The following is an 18,330-nucleotide window of genomic DNA, read 5'->3' as shown; positions in this document are numbered from 1 at the left end:
AGCACTATGCTCACCATGGTACTAGGCCAATTTACAAACATGTGAAGAAATGAAAGAACTAGGGAACTGCTGAAAATGCTGCTTAAGGGACAAGATAATGCCTTGTAAATATATCAGCAAAAGAATCAAGCACAGCGTCTTGACCAGTAGGGAATCATTAAATATTCAATTCATCTAACAATTAAGATAGAATCTTTAAATGTTTCCACATGAGATCTTAAGATCTAAATTTCCCTTTACTCTTTGCCCAATTCTAAGCGCTGAATTTTTTATACCTGAAAACATTAGAAAATCATGACAACTCTGTTTAAACAAGTGCTCGTATTTATGGACTACCTGTAAATAAAAACTTGTACTACTGTAAAAACTAATGACAATGGCTGAAAAATATTTAAATGAGAAAAGTAGAATACACTTCTGAAATAACCATTTTAATCCTTAAATAGGCAGAGACAGGGAAACAGGCTCTGAAATTAGCTTTAGAAATGACATAATAGCTGGCATCCACTGAACACTCTTTTTTATGGCACTAGTTAAGTGCTTCTTATGAATTAACCCATTTATTTCTTGCAACTTAGTAGGTTGGTACTATTATTAATCCCCATTATACACATGAGGACACAACCACAGTAATGTGACTTACATAGCTGCTAACAGCTAAAACTGTGAATCACATTCAGATTGTGATTGTAGTAATACACAATACTATCTCTTTATACACTAACTTCTGTTATGTAGCAGGAAACTGGTAAAAGAAGCTAATCAGAAAAAATACTAAAACATTATTTTCAAAAGAGTACAGAAGCAAATCAAGGAAAGGAAATTAAGAAAGCTCCACACAAGGGAAAGTGAGATGATAGAAACCACAAAATGACAAAATAAAGAACAGTAGAAAAAAAGGAAAAATAACTTAATGAAAATATCTCTGGAAGTCTAAACTACCTAATAGAAGGCTTAGGTGGAAAAGAGGCAGGAAGGAATCTTTAGAGTGCTGAAAACACTCTGTATCTTGATCTAAGAGGTGGTTAGATGAGTGTGTAAATATGTAAAAATACATCATACCGTACACTTAGGATCTGTGTACTTTACTGTATATGTATATGTATAATATGATCTAAAAGTATAAATATTTTAAAATATTTTTTATAAGATTAGGTGGCTTTGAGGCTCCATTTATTACTTCAAGCAATAGGATTAATTAAATTATCTAATGTCTCACCAAAAATATTTTTAGAACAGAAGGTGGCAGTATCTCCTCATGGGATAATATCCCATCCACTTAACCCTTTGTAATGAATGTATCCACATGCTTGACTTTCAGGCTTTTGGGTCTGCCTTAAAACATGAAACTACAGTTAACAGACAACCTAATCCAGGTTAATTATTATCAAACAGAACCATCCTTCTGAAAAAGGAGTGCATTCTATAATCTCCGTAACAGTTGGCAAAGCTAAACATGGCACAACTTGAGCAAAGGAAAGCCTAACAGCTCACAGAATAGCCCATTCTCTTTTCAACAAAAAAATTCCATAATTAAATCCAAATATGATGTCCCCTTTATTCTAGACATATGTACAATAAATCCAATCCTACTTCCATACAAAAGCCTTTAAATATTTGAAAATGACAAAACTTTTCTTCAATCTCTCTTATCCAAGTTGAATCCTAAACTTCCCTTTACTCTTCCTCATGATTTCCAGATCCTTCTCCATTCTAATCATCTCCCGTCAATAATTAAGCCCCATCATTTTGAACATCACTTTTACAAATAGGGGAAGGCATGACACCTCAAGAATTCACACTTATCATCTAAAACCCATGATCGTTTTTATATGAACTCTCATAAACCAGTCTAATAAACTCCAGAATTGAGGTTGAAAACCTAAATACAGAACTTTACATTCATCTCTATTTAAAATTTAACATACTTTTCTATTAAGTTTAACATCACACTATCTTCTTGAATCCTGATGAGATTCAAGAAGTTCTCTCTAGATGAGAATTTCTGCTTGTAATTTTGAATTACCTGTAAATTTGCAAAGCAAGCCATCTTTAATAAAAAAATGTTAAAACAGGACAGAGGCCAAGTAAAGGATCTTGCAGCACTCTCTGCATAATTGCCTCACAGATAACAAACACCTAATGAAACTTTTTTGGAAATGACCAATCATGTAGCTATAAAGCCATGATCCTCTACCATGACTCACAGATGAATTCAAAAGACTGACTACGGTTTGACTACAGTTTCCTTGACCCCCTCCGGTAATTCTAGAAAAATAGGGTTGTATTAGCATGACCTCTTCCAAACCACCAGTTTTCAATGGAAGCAGTAATGTCCCTTAATGAGCATTTTGTAAACTTTTCTTCTCAGAGCCTGTATGCGTGTGCACTGGTGCCTTTTTAAAAAAGTTTTATGTGTAGCAGTTATTATCAATGAAGTTCATTTCAGAAGAGTAAGAGTTAAAACTATTTATTAGAAAAAGCAATTAATAGGCTTTACAGGACCAAGACCAGCTACTCTAACCTTTGATGACTCCTGGTATCAAAAATTACTTTTGTTTAATAATACATAAAAAGTTTCCGCCGCAGATAAAATATTGAGCTCCCAGGTATGAAGTTTCTTGGACTCACCTTTGTACTTTGGTTCTGCACTCATGTTGATTTCCCTCAGTATTTCCTAATTGTTTTACTGTGGTAGAATACTTATGGTTTCCACCTTTGACAAAACAAACCTGGAAACTGAGTGGGGATTCCCACAAGCTGTCAAAGGGAGATGCCAGGTGCAGAAAATACTCAAGGTTTAACTCTTGAACAGATAATTTAAAAAGGAGAAAAAAATACATACACAGCCTGAAAACAGCAACAACTTGGCCACTTTTAAAGCCACATATCCTAAACTGGATCTCTACATGATGTCCGCACTTTTGCCCACTCAGAACTATAGACAAAGGGGCATGCATGTGCCAGGGGAGGGCTCTAATAAAGCAGCACACTGGGCTATGGAGAAGCTCTACCTACCCCTGCTCAAAGGCACCTTGTGGTGGCTGGGCCTTCCTTGGGGTTCCCTAGAACCAGTGCAATAGTTAAAAACATCAAGTTAAAGCAGATACAGTTCACTGGGCTAACGCAAGTAACATGGTATTCTAAAATCATGCTAAGAAGGTAAACTTCTCTCAAAGAGAACTATATTAAATTATATTCAGCAGAAAAAAACATAAAGAGGCCTCAGCAGATTGATTTTGAGACATAATAGTGTGTTCTGGACAAATTAAGACTATTTTATGACACAATCTGTAAAAAAGGATAAATGACCAAGAAACTACCATTTCTTCCTTTAAATAGAAATTCTTCTTCTAGTCTCTTTATAACTAAAGAGATCACAGCATGGTAGGTGTTTCTTAGAAATTCCTGAGATATGATTTAAATCAAATTTTAAGATGGTTTTCAGATATATAATAAAAAAGTGAGTAAAGGGAAAAAAATGACTATGAAAAAAACAGTATTTGTTTTGGTACTTAATGCCCCTCATTGGCAAATAACTTGTTTGTGGTGATACCATATTTTAATCATATACTTTTATTAAAGGATCTACCCACTGAAAATGAAGAAGCCAAAAGGGTATTATATATTTATCTACTTTTATCAGCTCTTTCCAAAGCTCTGAATTTTAACTTTAAAAACTATCAAAAACTTGATTAGCTGAGAAGCTCTATAAGAGGGTAACTAATTCCTCGGCAAACAAATTTAAGCCTCACTCAAAATAAACTGAAGCAGACAATTACAGAATATTTACTAAATGCAAAGATGAAAACTGACTGCCTAGATTACAAGTCAGAGTGATTTGTTGCTGTCAAAAAACTGGAATCTTTATACACAAAAGAATGTCTGGAAATTACTCGACTCTTAATTATAACAGTGAATAAGACAGTAACAGTGTGTAGCACTGGCATCCCAAGAAAGCTAACATCTATTTTCAACAAGTTTTTGCCACATTTGTGCAATATCTTAAGTGTAGAGTTAGAAAGGACAAAGCCCAGCATAAAAATCTAAAACAATTCCTGTAAAACTGTGAATGGACTATATAAAATGAATATTTCAGGACACTACTACACTAATTTCTTCAAATAATTTGCTTTAGAAGTAAATATTAAGTCTTCTTCCCTCTCATGATATACCCAGATAGTTATTTATCAATACATAGGAGAACCTACCATGATCCAGTCTGTTCAGGAGAGCAGAGGGAAAAGAGCCTTAAATAAACGCTTCCTCAAAATAAGGAATCACAGATAAGAGAAAACAGGTGTCAATCAATATATATATATATGGGCCCACATGATTGTATGGATGATTATATAAGATGTGCCTGAAGTACTTTTAATATTAAAACATGCTATGTTAGTGGAAGGAGTTATTCTGCTATAGGCTATTTATTTTAAAGGAAGCTGGGTGTTTTGTTTTTTGTCTTGGAGAGAACAGAAAGGATTTTGTGGAATGTTCTGTACAAATACATTAGGTCCATTAATCATAAACTTCATGGTTTGCCAATTTTACTTTAAATAAGTAAAATTATTTCCAATGAAAAGCATCAGAGGGGACTTCCCTGGTGGTCCAGTGGCCCGCACTTCCAATGCAGGGGGCATGGATTCGATTCCTGGTAGGGGAACTACGATTCCACATGCCGCACAGCACGGCCAAAGAAAGAAAAAAAAAAAAATCAGAGATTTTTTTGAACACTCAGACTTTGTAAACATGTCTTTACACAGTTCAAAAACACACTTTTTGAACCAAAAGATCTTTGCAGAGGAGTTTCTCTCATTAAGAACCACAGCCAAATACAATCAGGCATGGATACACAGAGACTTAGTAAAAATACTAATAGTATTCTTTTTCATAAGCTGTGTGTACTCAGGGGTTCATTTCCTCTCCATGAGTGCTATATTTTAAAACTGAAAACAGATCTTACCTCCTGAGTAAGTCTCAGTACAGCTCCTTATGTCCATGTTCTATTTATATAACCTAGCTTATAACTCATTTGCAGTTTGAACTATTCATTCAGGTTTAATTTTTTTTGTTGTTAAATATACATTGAAAACCTATAGCCTATATGGACAGCTTTAAAGAAGAATGGTAAAATAAACTTGAGTACCTAAATTCTCTCTACCCACACTTCTCTCCTTTCCCCCCAAAAAACTCCACAATTCTGTCATCACAGCTCAGGAAGACATTATTACATCCATGCTGATGATATTTTTAAAACATAAAAGAGGCAGTTTAACATAATAAGAGCATGAACTCTGGAGTGAAATAACATGGGTTCAAATCTGAGCCTCACCTCTTACAAGTTATATTACCTTGGGGAGGTTTACTTAACTTTCCTGTACCTTGGTTACTGATTTGTAAACTGTGGAATAAACAGTATTTATCTCATAGGGTTACTGGTAAGATTAAATGAAGTACCAGTTACTGGTAAGATTAAACGAAGTACTTAAAATATGCCTGATACATAGTAAGTGTAATGTGTCAGCTATTGTTAAAACCAAGAAGGTAAAACAAAACTAAAGCATGCTAAAGCTGGTAAACTGGATTCTTTTTAAGTTATATATAATATACATGTTATATAACATATAATATATAATTATGCTTCTCATTAAAATTTACTCCGTATTCTTACTGATTCTACATTTTCAATGTTTCACATTTTCATTTTAGTCACAAGTGATCTGCTTCTAACTTTACACTGATAAAACTACACTTTTTTTTTTTTTTTAAACTACACTTCTAATACTCTCATGACTCTTCTCCCCTAATATCCAACAATATTGTTTGTGACAATATCTTACCTTTCCTACTAAACTTTAAGAAGCAGGAGGGGGGGCTTCCCTGGTGGCACAGTGGTTGAGAATCTGCCTGCCAATGCAGGGGACACGGGTTTGAGCCCTGGTCTGGGAAGATCCCACATGCCACGGAGCAACTAGGCCCGTGAGCCACAATTACTGAGCCTGCGCATCTGGAGCCTGTGCTCCGCAACAAGGGAGGCCGCGACAGTGAGAGGCACGCGCACCGCGATGAAGAGTGGCCCCCGCTTGCCACAACTAGAGAAAGCCCTCGCACAGTAACGAAGACCCAACACAGCCAAAAATAAATAAATAAAAATAAATAAATTAAAAAAAAAAAAAAAGCAGCAGGAGGGTAGGAGGTCATCATACTTTATTTTCTTTTAAATTTCTTCTACCTATGATAGCATGCATATAATATATGCTAATTAAATAAATGGATTTTAATGCCTCTATTTCTCTTGGAGTCAAGTGCATAAACACCTAGAGGCTCATTTAGACTCATGTATTCCTGGTGCTTAAATGTTATTTTAATCCCAGTCCATAATTTGAGTGCTGCAATTCATACTAGGAAAGGATAAATGTGTATAAATTATGCTGATTTGCATATGCTTTGGAAATGGGTGGACATATACATGGTGCTTCTCAATGTTGCAGTATATTCAATTTCACAAGTGTTTCCTTTTCCCATCTATGGACCAAACATTACAACTTCAAAATAGCAAATCTGGCAATAGATCGATGCTCATTTTTTGTTAAAAATACTGATTATTTTCTCTTGTGTAACTTCTTCTTTTTCCAAGAAGCATAAGAACAATCTCAGTAAGGACACTAAAAAGCAACTGTAAATTCTGCACTCACAGGGAACCTGTAAGCTTATAGCTGAAAGACTGCATTAAGAAGACATGAGAGCTGTCTTCAAATACTTAAAAGGGCTGCTTGCTACGTAGAAGAGTACAGACTTGATTTTTTGTGTTCCAGAAGGCAGGACAAGTTATAAGAAAGTGGGTTTCTGATATAAAGAAAGAACTTTCTGAAAATTAGAGCTACCTAAAATTGAAAAAGAGATTCATGTGCGGTAGGGAATACTGTATCACTAAAAATGTTTTGTGAGTAGAAAACTGGTTTTGGGGAATGATGTAGAAAAGTATCAGATAAAGAGTTGGACTACATGATCACAAACATTCCCTTCAATCAACATGTTCTTGGATTTTCTTAACTTAATCCCAAGTGATGGTCTGATGCACAACACTAACATGCCTCAGGAATATGCCTACCCGCCTGGCGTCACGCAGCCTATGTAGGCTACGTGAACATCACCCCCTTTCTATAGGGCAACTGACATTTTAGAGGCCGCCCTATTTGCTTAACTATGTGATCCACCTTTCTCTCTACGAACAGAACTAAATTAAGTTCACTTCAAATTTTATTTGAGGAATTTCATATCAACCCTTGAGACAAGTGGAGTTCCATCATCCCCTGATCCCCAAGCCACCAAGTGAAGAATAGGAAAATTATAACAACATTGGTTTCATTATTTTATAATCATCTCTAAAGTTCAGAAAATTTAGAAAAATGAGGAATGACAGAAAATGGATAATTGGAAAAACCCGTCTACTATACCAGATCCACTATCAGAACTACTACTTGGGTGGTATAATTAACTTGGCTTACTATATTTATACTTCTCATATACTCATTGAGGTACAAAGAAAAAAATCATGACCATAAAGCAAGTAGAATACTGTTTAAAGGAAGTAAAAAACATGAATAAGCTAGAATACAAATCCTAAAAGTACATGCAAGTTCATTATACTCTTGTGCATGTTCGAAATTTTCAGAGTGAAAACTTAAAAAGAACACCCACATAAAAAATAAAATTTAACTCTCAGTATACACATGATATTGGTGTATTTTTTAAGCTATAAGAAGAACAGGTAATGATTCAGCATCCACATTATCCAAATCCACCTGGACTCAAATCTGAAAATATTTAACTGCTAACTAATAACTCATGTACACTAAATTTCAGAAGAAAAGTTCTTAAGCACTATTTAGAAACTGAATATAACACTTCATTGGAGCTTGGGATTGAAAATGCTATTTTAGAGCAGCTTTTCTTCTTCTTCTTTATTTAATGCAAGATGCAGAGTGGTTTTGTATCAGACTTCACAGTTATTGTAGTCCTAGGTCACTGTAAAATTAATGGTTTTGATCCTTTAGAATTACTTTCAATAAATAAAATTATTTGGTTTCCTCTATATTTCTTAGGATTTTCAAAGCCTAGAAAAAGTTGCTTCCCTTATCACTGTTTAGTAGCTAAGACTTCCACTAATAGTGAGGAAAGATGCGACATTAGTGTAGCATTAGGCTCGTTGTCAAGTGACAGGATGCTAGTCCTGGCTCTGAACTTCTTTTACCTTGAACACGTCACTTAAGCCTTCTGGGTCATGGTGCTCATCCATATAGTAACTCAGATTAGATGATTTCAAAGGCTCCATCTAGTTCTGAAGCTGTACAATATTATGACCTCATTGTGAGGACACCCCTTCACTATGACAGGTGAAGGTACTATATCCTTACGCTAGCTATCACAATACATTGCTGTGGATAAAACCCACACAAAATGTGCAAAGCCAGGAATGTTCAAAAATTGTGATTAAAAAAAAAATACTGGCTTGAAATATGGGTTAAATATCAAGAATACTTAACTTCTTGTCTAGAAAGCATCGACACTATATGCTGTAAATAAAGCTCTGAAAAAGGTGTAAAAAACTTATAAGTCAACCAAGATAACTAACTCTGCCGACTCTTGAACAAAAAGGGCAATCTCTGAATAGTAATTGCTTGACACCCAATGTCTGTGGCACCCATTCTCCCACCCTGCATTTATGTGTCAGAGGAAGATGTTACGTTTATGGCATATTGGAATCAAGAGTATGCAACAGAATGTACGCCTTGTTAAATCAGTATAGGTTCAAATTAAGCACTTGAGAAAACTACCTTCCCAATTAATAATAATGAGATTTAGTTAAAAGTGTAAATGTTTTTTGTTTCAATGTTTGTACTGAATATATAAAACACACAGTTAATTTCCTTAACTTACTTTAACAGCACTGAATTCACATAAACGGTGTTGATGTACTGTGAGTATTTCAACAGCCCCACCTTAGGAAGTCTAAAACTAAGTTAATCCAAGTGAAAATACGGATTTCTTTTCTAGAATAGAGTAATTCATAGATGTTAGTTTATAATTATGAAATCAATAAAAGTAAGTAAAAATCCCTCCAAAGCTTAGTAACAAGTGGGCCATGTAGTACAAATGTGGTATACTGAAAAACCACCTCCTTTCAGAAATACCAATACTGAGAAGTGTAGCTAGTGAGACCTTGGTTAATGCATATTGTAAAAGGCCTGCCAGGAGAATGTGAGCTATATAAATAAAATTATCATGTCAGTATGTTGGTGAAAGCTATCCTGGGTACAAGGCAGGAAAAGGAATATAGCCCTAACGGATGCATACAGATAAGTAAGTAATTGGGAGGAGAGGGGAGAAGAAGGGGAACATGTGTATTTAATTTATAGTTCAAAGAATTCAAAGGTAATATTAGTAGTAAAAATCTACAAAAATGATTGTGAACCAGAGTTCAGTTTTCTTTAAAGAGCCTGACTGAGAGGGTGTATATGTAAAACAGTTGAATGAAGATGTAAGCTGGTATTGTGGTATTGTGATGATTTAAACCACAAATGCCTTCCCTATTTAAATATTCCAATCAGTACTGTTAGTACACGTACCTCGGAGAATTCTTTCCTCATGGCAACGAAGAAAGTCCCAGATTCTAACAGTGCCGTCATCAGAGCATGTAGCAAATTTATTATCCGTGGGTGAGAAACTGTTACATGAAGACACACAGCAGGGGAAAGAAGTCAGCATTTAACAGATTATCTGTGCTTCTCAGACAGGGAAAAATAAAAACACTGTGCTGCGTTATAAACAGGAGAGGGAAGTATCCACAGTGAAGAAGCCCTTAAAGAGAATGTTGTCAGCTAACAAATGTATCTCATCAAAAGAAGAATTCAACAGAGTAGCTGCTTCTTAGTTTTCAATCATCAATATTCAGAGAACTTTATGAGTGTATTATTAGTACTATTGTTACCCACACTCCCCAGTATAGTATTTCCTATGGTACCAACAGAAAACATGGAGCTGATTTAAGTGTAGAAACTAAACAAATTCTATCTTTGCAATATTCCTGTAAAGTCTCTTAAATCACATAGGAATACTGCTCAAAAAATTAGCATCAGCTTCTGCTTCAAACTCCATAGAAGTTTCAGACAGGCTGTTTAAAGACTGGTTGCTACACATCCCTACGTATGATGTTTCTGATTTATGTAAAAGGTCTGTGGAAAACGTTCACACCTTCTTCCAGGCAAGCTATCCCATGAATGTTGCACTTTTTGAAGAAAACTAACATGGGGACCTTCTGACTGTTTAAAGCCAAAGAATATGCTTGCAAAGGAGGAATCCATTTTTTTCCTCCCTGTAAAAGACCATCAAGTTTCTCATCTAAGAACTCCCCTGAACTTCTGAACCCTTTGCCTAAGAAAGGACCAACTGTGAAAACTCAACGTATGGTCAGGACAATAAGGCAAAGTCTTTGCAGAAGCGTGTTTATCCAATAACTTTTGTTAAGATTCTGAAAGTAGAAACAAGTGACTGCAGTGGATGATGTTTCTATAAAGATGTCAACCTCCTCCCACACGTGGGTGGCACAACCGTAAAGAATGCTGCTTAGCTTTATTCTGAGGCTGCAGCAATTCTTCAGGCTTGTTTTTGAAACTTTTTTTTTCCATTTCTACTATACATATCTCACTGATATGTAAAAATATACAACTCACTGAAAATATTTTAAACTCCCACTTATGATACATTTGCATTACTGATGTTATCAACAGTGAATCAGAAGGAAAGTCTTCTTGACATTGGTCTGCTTACAGTTTCAAAGCTTGAAAGAACCCACTCATTAATCCATTAATGTTTGCCACATCCAGAGTTACTTGTGAGAGTTTTTAGTCCTACTATACTTTCCTTTTGAAGTCGTGGCATAACCAAGCCAACCAGGTCTTCACTTAAGCCTTTTTTATCTTGCATTTTGTGTGAACTCTGAAGGTGTTTTCTGTAGGCTTTAGATTTTATTCAGTTGTATAATTAAAGACTGAATTCTTTATTTGGAATGAAATATTCTTGTCTTACATAGTAGGTAATAAAAATGAATAACGTATACACATTATTAACCATAAACGCAAAGAGAAAACCAGTGCAAAATGCGGCAGACAATACATCTCTAACATATTGCAAAGGCTGATACCGGGACAACACTACTTCAGAAAAGTGCCAGCAAAATGGTGAGTGTGTGAAAACAAAGAAAAATATTGTGTTTATAGGGTGCAGAAAGTTTCCCAGAATCTGACAGAGCCCATGCATCTCTGCACCCAGAATACACTTAGAGAATAATTTAACCATGACAATAGGGACTACAGAAAATGGTATATTGTGTATAAACCTGGCCTCTCTAATCGCCTCCTTATGTGCCTGGAACATCTTGACGTTGTTCATGTTCGACTGCCAATATTTCACATATCCTCCGTGGTCCGCTGTCAACATCCACATGTCATTATGTGACCAAGTCATGGCTCTCACTGGGCTATCGTGAGCCTGTGAAAACATAAAACATTTGTAAACATTATACAAAAGAATATATGACGGAAGCCTTTACAGGAGCATATATTAACTCATAACAATAATCTGTCCAATTTTAAGTTTAAAATGCCAAGACAGTAACTCTATATCAAGTTCTTTACAGTAACACAGGATGATGCTACCATCTGATGATTACTGTTACCTGTAATATTGTTTCAAAATTGAAAGTGAGTCCATTCCACAAGGTGAACTCTCCACTAGAGGCTCCAGTGACTAACCGTCTTCCTTCTGGAGTCCACTGGGGGGGAAAAAAAGACATTATACAAGGTCACGAATCCTCAACCTTAATTTTTAAAACACTTAGAAAGTCTTTATTTATAAAATATCCAATAATTGACATTAAGTGGACAATACTGACTTTCACTTAAGACTATAGCTCAGATTTATAAGCAAGTACTTTGTCAGAAAAGAACTTGTATTAACACAGTGCAAGGAAAGCTCTAGCACTTTAGCTCATTAAGTAAAAATAATAAGTGCATTTTAAATACCTGTTAAGTTACACACACCTAGGCACTCTAAACAGCATTTCAAAACAAAATACGCAAAGACCTAATTTTTCTAGAATACATGGCAGACCAACATAAATAAGATGGTCAGTCACCAGAAAAACTCAAAGACTAAATGTATAAAGGATTTGGTTTATTACAGCTGCTAGTGAACCAATTCAGGCAAAAAAGTTACCAGTGTCTTATGAAAAAACAGTATTACATTTAAGGACATCAAGGCTATCAAACTTTTCCTGGAAACTAAACGTACAATATATACATGTATATATATTTTTTTAAGTTCTTCGTTCACAGTATCAGGCAGTGACAGGTCTTATGCTAATCTAGTCTCCAAGAAAATGTAATACAACAGAGGCATGACAAACAGTACCCCAATATTTCAATGTCACAATTTGCACACTGAAGGGAATCTGTGATATATGCTTATCAACTCAAAATGCAACATATTTTTTCTTACTTTTATTTTCAAGTTTCTATGATAGATTACACGTTCATTTTCCTTAGATGTAAATACATGAAATATCAATACAACAATCCTATTAGTAAAAAGTGTGACACAGAGTTGAAAAATACAAGTGTGTTTATAGGATGAGATACATGAAATGAAGTCTGGTAAATTTCACAGATATATATGACAAGCCAGCCTTTTACTGTTTACCTGCAGATCATGATTTTGATTATTATTAATAAAATCCTCCTACTTTCCTAGTTTCTGTTATCTGCTATGGATCCCAACCCAGTAAATACTACAAGCAATCAAACTGTAGACACAGGACCCACAGTCTTTATGTCTTTAATACCTTGTAATTTGGACTTGCCTCTACTATGTGCAAATTTCTTAAGACCTTATAGCTTGATTCCCAAATGAGAAATTTACCCATCTAACAAGATACAGGACACAGAATGCTCAGATATTACTCATTCCAAAAAGGTTTTGTGTTATGCTAACAAGATATTAAAATTAGCTGCCATCATACTCCTTTTGCCAAATTCCCTGGCAAACAAAATTACACTACCTACTGGTTGGCTCTCCTAATACAAAAGCTATTCAAATAATGTTTCTTTACTAATGGTTTCTACTGTAATAGGCCTCTGAAGCAAACAGGAGGCCTGAGACTGACTACCACATTTGTATGGAGCTCAAGCCAGAGTCTCTTCCAGCCCCTCTCAGTTCTCCCGGCTGTCTATCACAACTCTCTAATAAGAAGACCTGCTTATTTTGCTCATTTGCCACAATGTTTGCCATGACTGTCTTTTCTCTGTCCCATTACTTTTTTCAATTCTTATTTGCTCCACTTTGACTATTAACTTTCCTACATTTCTGGACTTGATACACTGCTAACCAGCAAGTGCATTCTTACTAGCAAACCACAAAAAAATGATTATATCATTATCTATGGAAATATTAACAGGACGCCTGGGAGACAGAGATGGGAAGACTTTTTTTATTGCAAACCCCTTCAAATTTTAATAATTTGAACCATGTTAATATATTCTTTATTTTTAAATTATATTTTAAAAATTTTCGTGAAAATGTATAGAGTACCTACAATGTACCTTCATGGAGCTGACAATTATGGTCTACCACTGGTCTTCAGCTCTTCTTAGGTGTTTTCCTTCCTAGTAACCCTAAGAGTTTTCATTCGCCTTGAGATGCTGCTCTCTAAACAGTAACAAAACATTCCTATTCAAGAGCAAGTCAGACACCTGCTGCAATATATATATCCATGGCCAGCTCAGAGAGAACTCTATGGAAATTGCAACATGAAGAAAAGCAATCCAAAAGTACTACCTTACTAAATGCGGATATAGTGGATAAATGATTGGATATTTCAAAATAAAAATACAAGCAATACACTGATTTTTATCCCAGATATACATTTAAAATAATGTTTAATTTTCTTTGCAAATATATTTGCAGGCTAACTCAAGAGTTAATTTTTCCAAAAAATATCAAACAGAATACTTACCCTAACAACAAATACTGGACACTTTACTTTATTTGTTGACGTTCGAACAAACTTTGTTGTTACTGCATTCATAGGATTATTCAGCATCCCAATAGGTGGAACCAGCTACAAAAAAAGAAAATTGGGTTTAAAGATCACAAACAGGGCATAAACCAGGGACATGACAAGGTAATTACTTCAACATTTAAAGACAAATTCAGGACCACATAGGACTTTCAAAACACTATTATAATAGATTACAATTAGTCTATAGTAATTAAATGAAGAAAATGGAGATACAGGAAAGTTAAATGCCCATAATTACTAAATAAACAATAAAATCAAGTGCCAGATTTCCCCCAATTACTTCTCAAAGTTAACACAATTAAACACATTCATAACAAGCCAAGTTTAAAATTAACTTTCCTGTTACAGAGACTCTGAGGCAGTGCAATCTTTTGCTGGACACTGCTTTAAACCCCAAATCAAAAGTTCATCCGTCATCAGATTAAAAGGAAAATTTAAATTGAGATTTTAAAAAAAAAAACCCATGGTTTACACAGATATGTTATATTATCCCTTTAGGAATGTTTTATTTTAATTATAAAAATGTAAAAAGAAAAGTCCATGTTTGAATTAGAGATCCCATAGTTCAAATGTCCAAGCAAAGAGGTTTCTATTAAGCTAGCATGACATATCTTATACTTACATCATTATAATAACCGGCATCAGGCTGAATTGCCCGCATATCTCTCTGGTCTCTTTGCCATATTCTATTCTGTTAAAAATAAATAAATTAATCAATCAATCAATTAATATATGGTCTAATTATACTCAATTTGAAACGTAAGTAAATATTTACAAAATGCAAGCTGTCGTTAAATGGGGAAAAAAGAAGACTAAAACTTTTTCATTATGTTCTAAAACATAGATAATAGTGTGTATCTTAAGAGATTTCCCCTCTTATGACACTGACATTGCTTAGAATTTCCCTCCTTTCTTTACTCATATTATGCCCAACCAATCATCCAAGATGCTGCTGACCCCAACACATTCTCACTGACCATACCTCAGTAAACGGAAAAAGGGCAAGGGGTAGACAGACTTTCCCAATTCCTTCAAAATTCTCAGCACAAAACAATTCCTCTTATCTTGGTGTTGGTTTTCTTAATTCCTCCCAAACTTTCCTAGTCTAGTTTTCCAACTGAAACACCTGAAAAAGCCTAAATCTGTCTTTACCTCCGAATGAATATTTTTGCTATGTGCCTGCAACATACTAATTATGCCCAATATGCATACAGGTCTTTTAACAACTTGTCTCAGGTAATGAAAAGCAGACAAATTTTCTTCACAGGAGGCAGAGCAGACCAAAACCTGATTAACGTGGAGTTAGCAATGAAAAAAACAAATCACAGAGGCTTAAGACAAGAAAGGTTAAGACAAGTAAATAAAGAACTCAAAGGGGAGATATGTCAAGCTGACACAGGTTTAGGCAGACCCCTACACTGCCTTTCTTTGCCATGTCAGAGTTAGTTTCACCCTGTAAGACTATAGTAGGCGCTCAACCCTCTAAGTAAATACAGCCCTTTTCCCTGAGGGGCTTGGAGAGTCGTGTTCTGATGCCAGTGTCTTGGACATGCAAGTCACTATTCTGAACACATGTTCTAATACAAATATTCCTATGTTGGTAGTCTCTTAACATTTCATATACACTGTGGGTTTAACAAGTGTTTTAAAGTTGGCCTAGTTGGACAAAAGTACCCTCTTCTGAAATACAGTGTGAACCTTTAGAACAAAATCTATTTTTAAGTTGGAGTCTAATAATTTTTGAGATTATTCATGTACGCAAAGAGCAAAAAAAAAAAAAAAGTACTCTTTTTTTATTGAGGTGATTGGCCTCATTTGAAATTCTACTTCATCCTACTAATTCAAAAAACACAGGTATACTCATTACCCTGCATTATAAAAACTTTCTTCTTTTTAAGAAACCAAAGTTTGGTCATCTGAAGTACATTAACTGGACTTACCTCCAAATACTTAATTACAGATGGATTATAGTCTATGGTTTTTCGGTTTACTGCTTTTCTCATTCGTTTTCCATCAAAGGTAAGCTGTTGCATTGCTTGCTGCTGTGCAAAATCAGGTCGCTTATAAAATAGCTGTCGAGGTGCCTGGTGTTGGAACCTTGGCATATGGAAAAAACGAGGAGGAGAACCAATTTCTGTAGCCATGGTGATGTTTTCCTTCTAGGACACTAGGGTAAGGAAAAAGTACTGTCACTACAAATATATCAGCACTGTAACACTGCCTGAAAATATTTTTAAATGAACATTTTTTTACACTTCTTTTCCTTTTCCTAATATGCACCATTTTTAGCTTTTAGTCAACCTATTTCCAAAATGAACTATTAAATCTAATGGCAGAGACCAGTTACATATTTGAAAAAGGTCAATTCACAGAATAAATGCTAATAAGTATTTGTTGTAAAATTTAGCCTGACGGAAGGAAAAATCACTGTTTATAACAGCTTGGGGCAATTGTGTTGTGCACGTGTGGGGTGGGTAAATTGTGGAGGGTAAGGAAGGTAAAATCACTGAGAACTGTTCACATTTTTAAAATGAAGTTTTCATTAGATGTTTGATAGTAAAACACATCATTTTATCGTAAGACCCCCATTTTATACAAGAGTAACTAAAAAATTTTAAAACCTGACATTTTGTCCTTTTAAATTTCCTAGGACTAGTGTTGTAAAGTGGAATAAACTATCTTACTTCATATGAATGCTAAAAGTATGTATATCTAATTTCAGGCTCAAAGTAACTACCACAGAAACTTATTTCTCAGTATGTGGATTTACATATTTATAAGGCAATATTAAGCTAACATCTGAAGGAAAAAAACGTTAAGAGCTTACAGTTTTTCAACTTTAGTGTTCTCCAATTAAACTTACATTCCAAAAATACAAATATGCATGATTTAAAACCACATTTTCAAGCATATTTTAAAAATCAGACCATGGGAAAAAAAAAATCAGACCATGAAAAAACACATAAAGGGTGTTATAACCATTTTGGTATTTTTCTTTGAAAAAGAGGAATGATTACACTCTCCATTATTTTTCTATATTCTTACATTTGCCTTTCTTCATTCAAGACACTAAATAAAGGACCTGAAAATAAATCTGTGATTTCCTCTGGATGAAAATATTCTTAGTACTAGCTAATTCACCCATGTCCCTTTAGTATCTCCTGAAACCATTTAATAATAACAGAAAGGAAATGGGGCAGGAGGAGGGGTGGGGGTGGGGAGATAAGTCCTGACTCCCACAACACCAAAAGTAAACAGTGCAATTAAACCTGCATCTAATACATATTACTGCCACTACTCTGGAGCAATCCCAGAAGACTCCTGACAAATGTTCATCTGTAATGAGATGAGACACATTCTCAGTCTGTGTGTATATTAAATTAGAATGCATTTGCCTCAATAAGGTTGGTGAAGGAATCTGTTTATTCAGCTATCCCACGAATCCAACTAAGTTTCAGCATGCAGATTTCAATTAACGGCTTTAATTCAGATATCTACGCCAGTAATTCTAAAAGGATGCAGCTTTGAAAAGTGTATTTTAAAATTTCTATTTTTTTCACTTTATAATCATCAAATTTCTAATTTTATTAGAATAAAGTTATCCTAATAGTCTAGTTTCTAATATCATTGATACCAAATGAGAATAAAGATTTTTACATGTATCAAAAGAGGCTTAAAAATTATTCAGCCAAAAAAACAAGGGAATGAAGTGCTGACACATGCTACAACATGGATGAATCTCAAAAACACTACTCAAGGGGCTTCCCTGGTGGCGCAGTGGTTAAGAATCCGCCTGCCAATGCAGGGAACATGGGTTCGAGCTCTGGTCTGGGAAGATCCCACATGCCGTGGAGCAACTAAGCCCATGCGCCACAACTACTAGAGCTTGTGCTCTAGAGCCCGCAAGCCACAACTACTAAGCCTGAGTGCTGCAACTACTGAAGCCAGCGCGCCTAGAGCCCGTGCTCTGTAACAAGAGAAGCCACCGCAATGAGAAGCCTGCGCACCGCAACGAAGAGTAGCCCCCGCTCGCCGCAACTAGAGAAAGCCTGCGCACAGCAACAAAGACCCAACGCAGGCAAAAAAAAAAAAAAAAATTAAAAAGGTCCAGCATGAAGAAAATGAAAAAAAAATATTCTAAATCAAAATCCAGCCCTAAAACAAGAAAACCTCCTGACAATAACCAGTCTTCA

At 35.1% G+C, this 18,330-nt stretch overlaps 1 protein-coding gene across 7 annotated transcripts in view; it reads right to left on the bottom strand.

The window, feature by feature from the left end:
• WDR33 (WD repeat domain 33) overlaps positions 1–18,330 on the bottom strand; it is a 99,405-nt gene that overhangs the window by 43,168 nt on the left and 37,907 nt on the right. For 6 of the 7 annotated variants that reach the window (XM_036858586.1, XM_036858587.1, XM_036858588.1 and 3 more), the window contains 6 exons: positions 16,078–16,304; positions 14,760–14,828; positions 14,072–14,176; positions 11,738–11,833; positions 11,399–11,550; positions 9,630–9,727 (listed from right to left, as the gene is read on the bottom strand). In XM_036858586.1, coding sequence (XP_036714481.1) covers positions 9,630–9,727; positions 11,399–11,550; positions 11,738–11,833; positions 14,072–14,176; positions 14,760–14,828; positions 16,078–16,281 — 724 coding nt within the window. In that variant the 5' untranslated portion in view covers positions 16,282–16,304. Of the gene's footprint in view, positions 1–4,699; positions 8,029–9,629; positions 9,728–11,398; positions 11,551–11,737; positions 11,834–14,071; positions 14,177–14,759; positions 14,829–16,077; positions 16,305–18,330 lie in introns of those variants that run through there. The other variant, XM_036858593.1, reaches the window with a different exon arrangement.

Source organism: Balaenoptera musculus, chromosome 7, assembly GCF_009873245.2.
Source record: "Balaenoptera musculus isolate JJ_BM4_2016_0621 chromosome 7, mBalMus1.pri.v3, whole genome shotgun sequence".
NCBI classification, from domain to species: Eukaryota; Metazoa; Chordata; class Mammalia; order Artiodactyla; family Balaenopteridae; genus Balaenoptera; species Balaenoptera musculus.
Note: the sequence above shows the minus strand (reverse complement) of the source record. Positions and strands in the feature narration are given on the sequence as shown.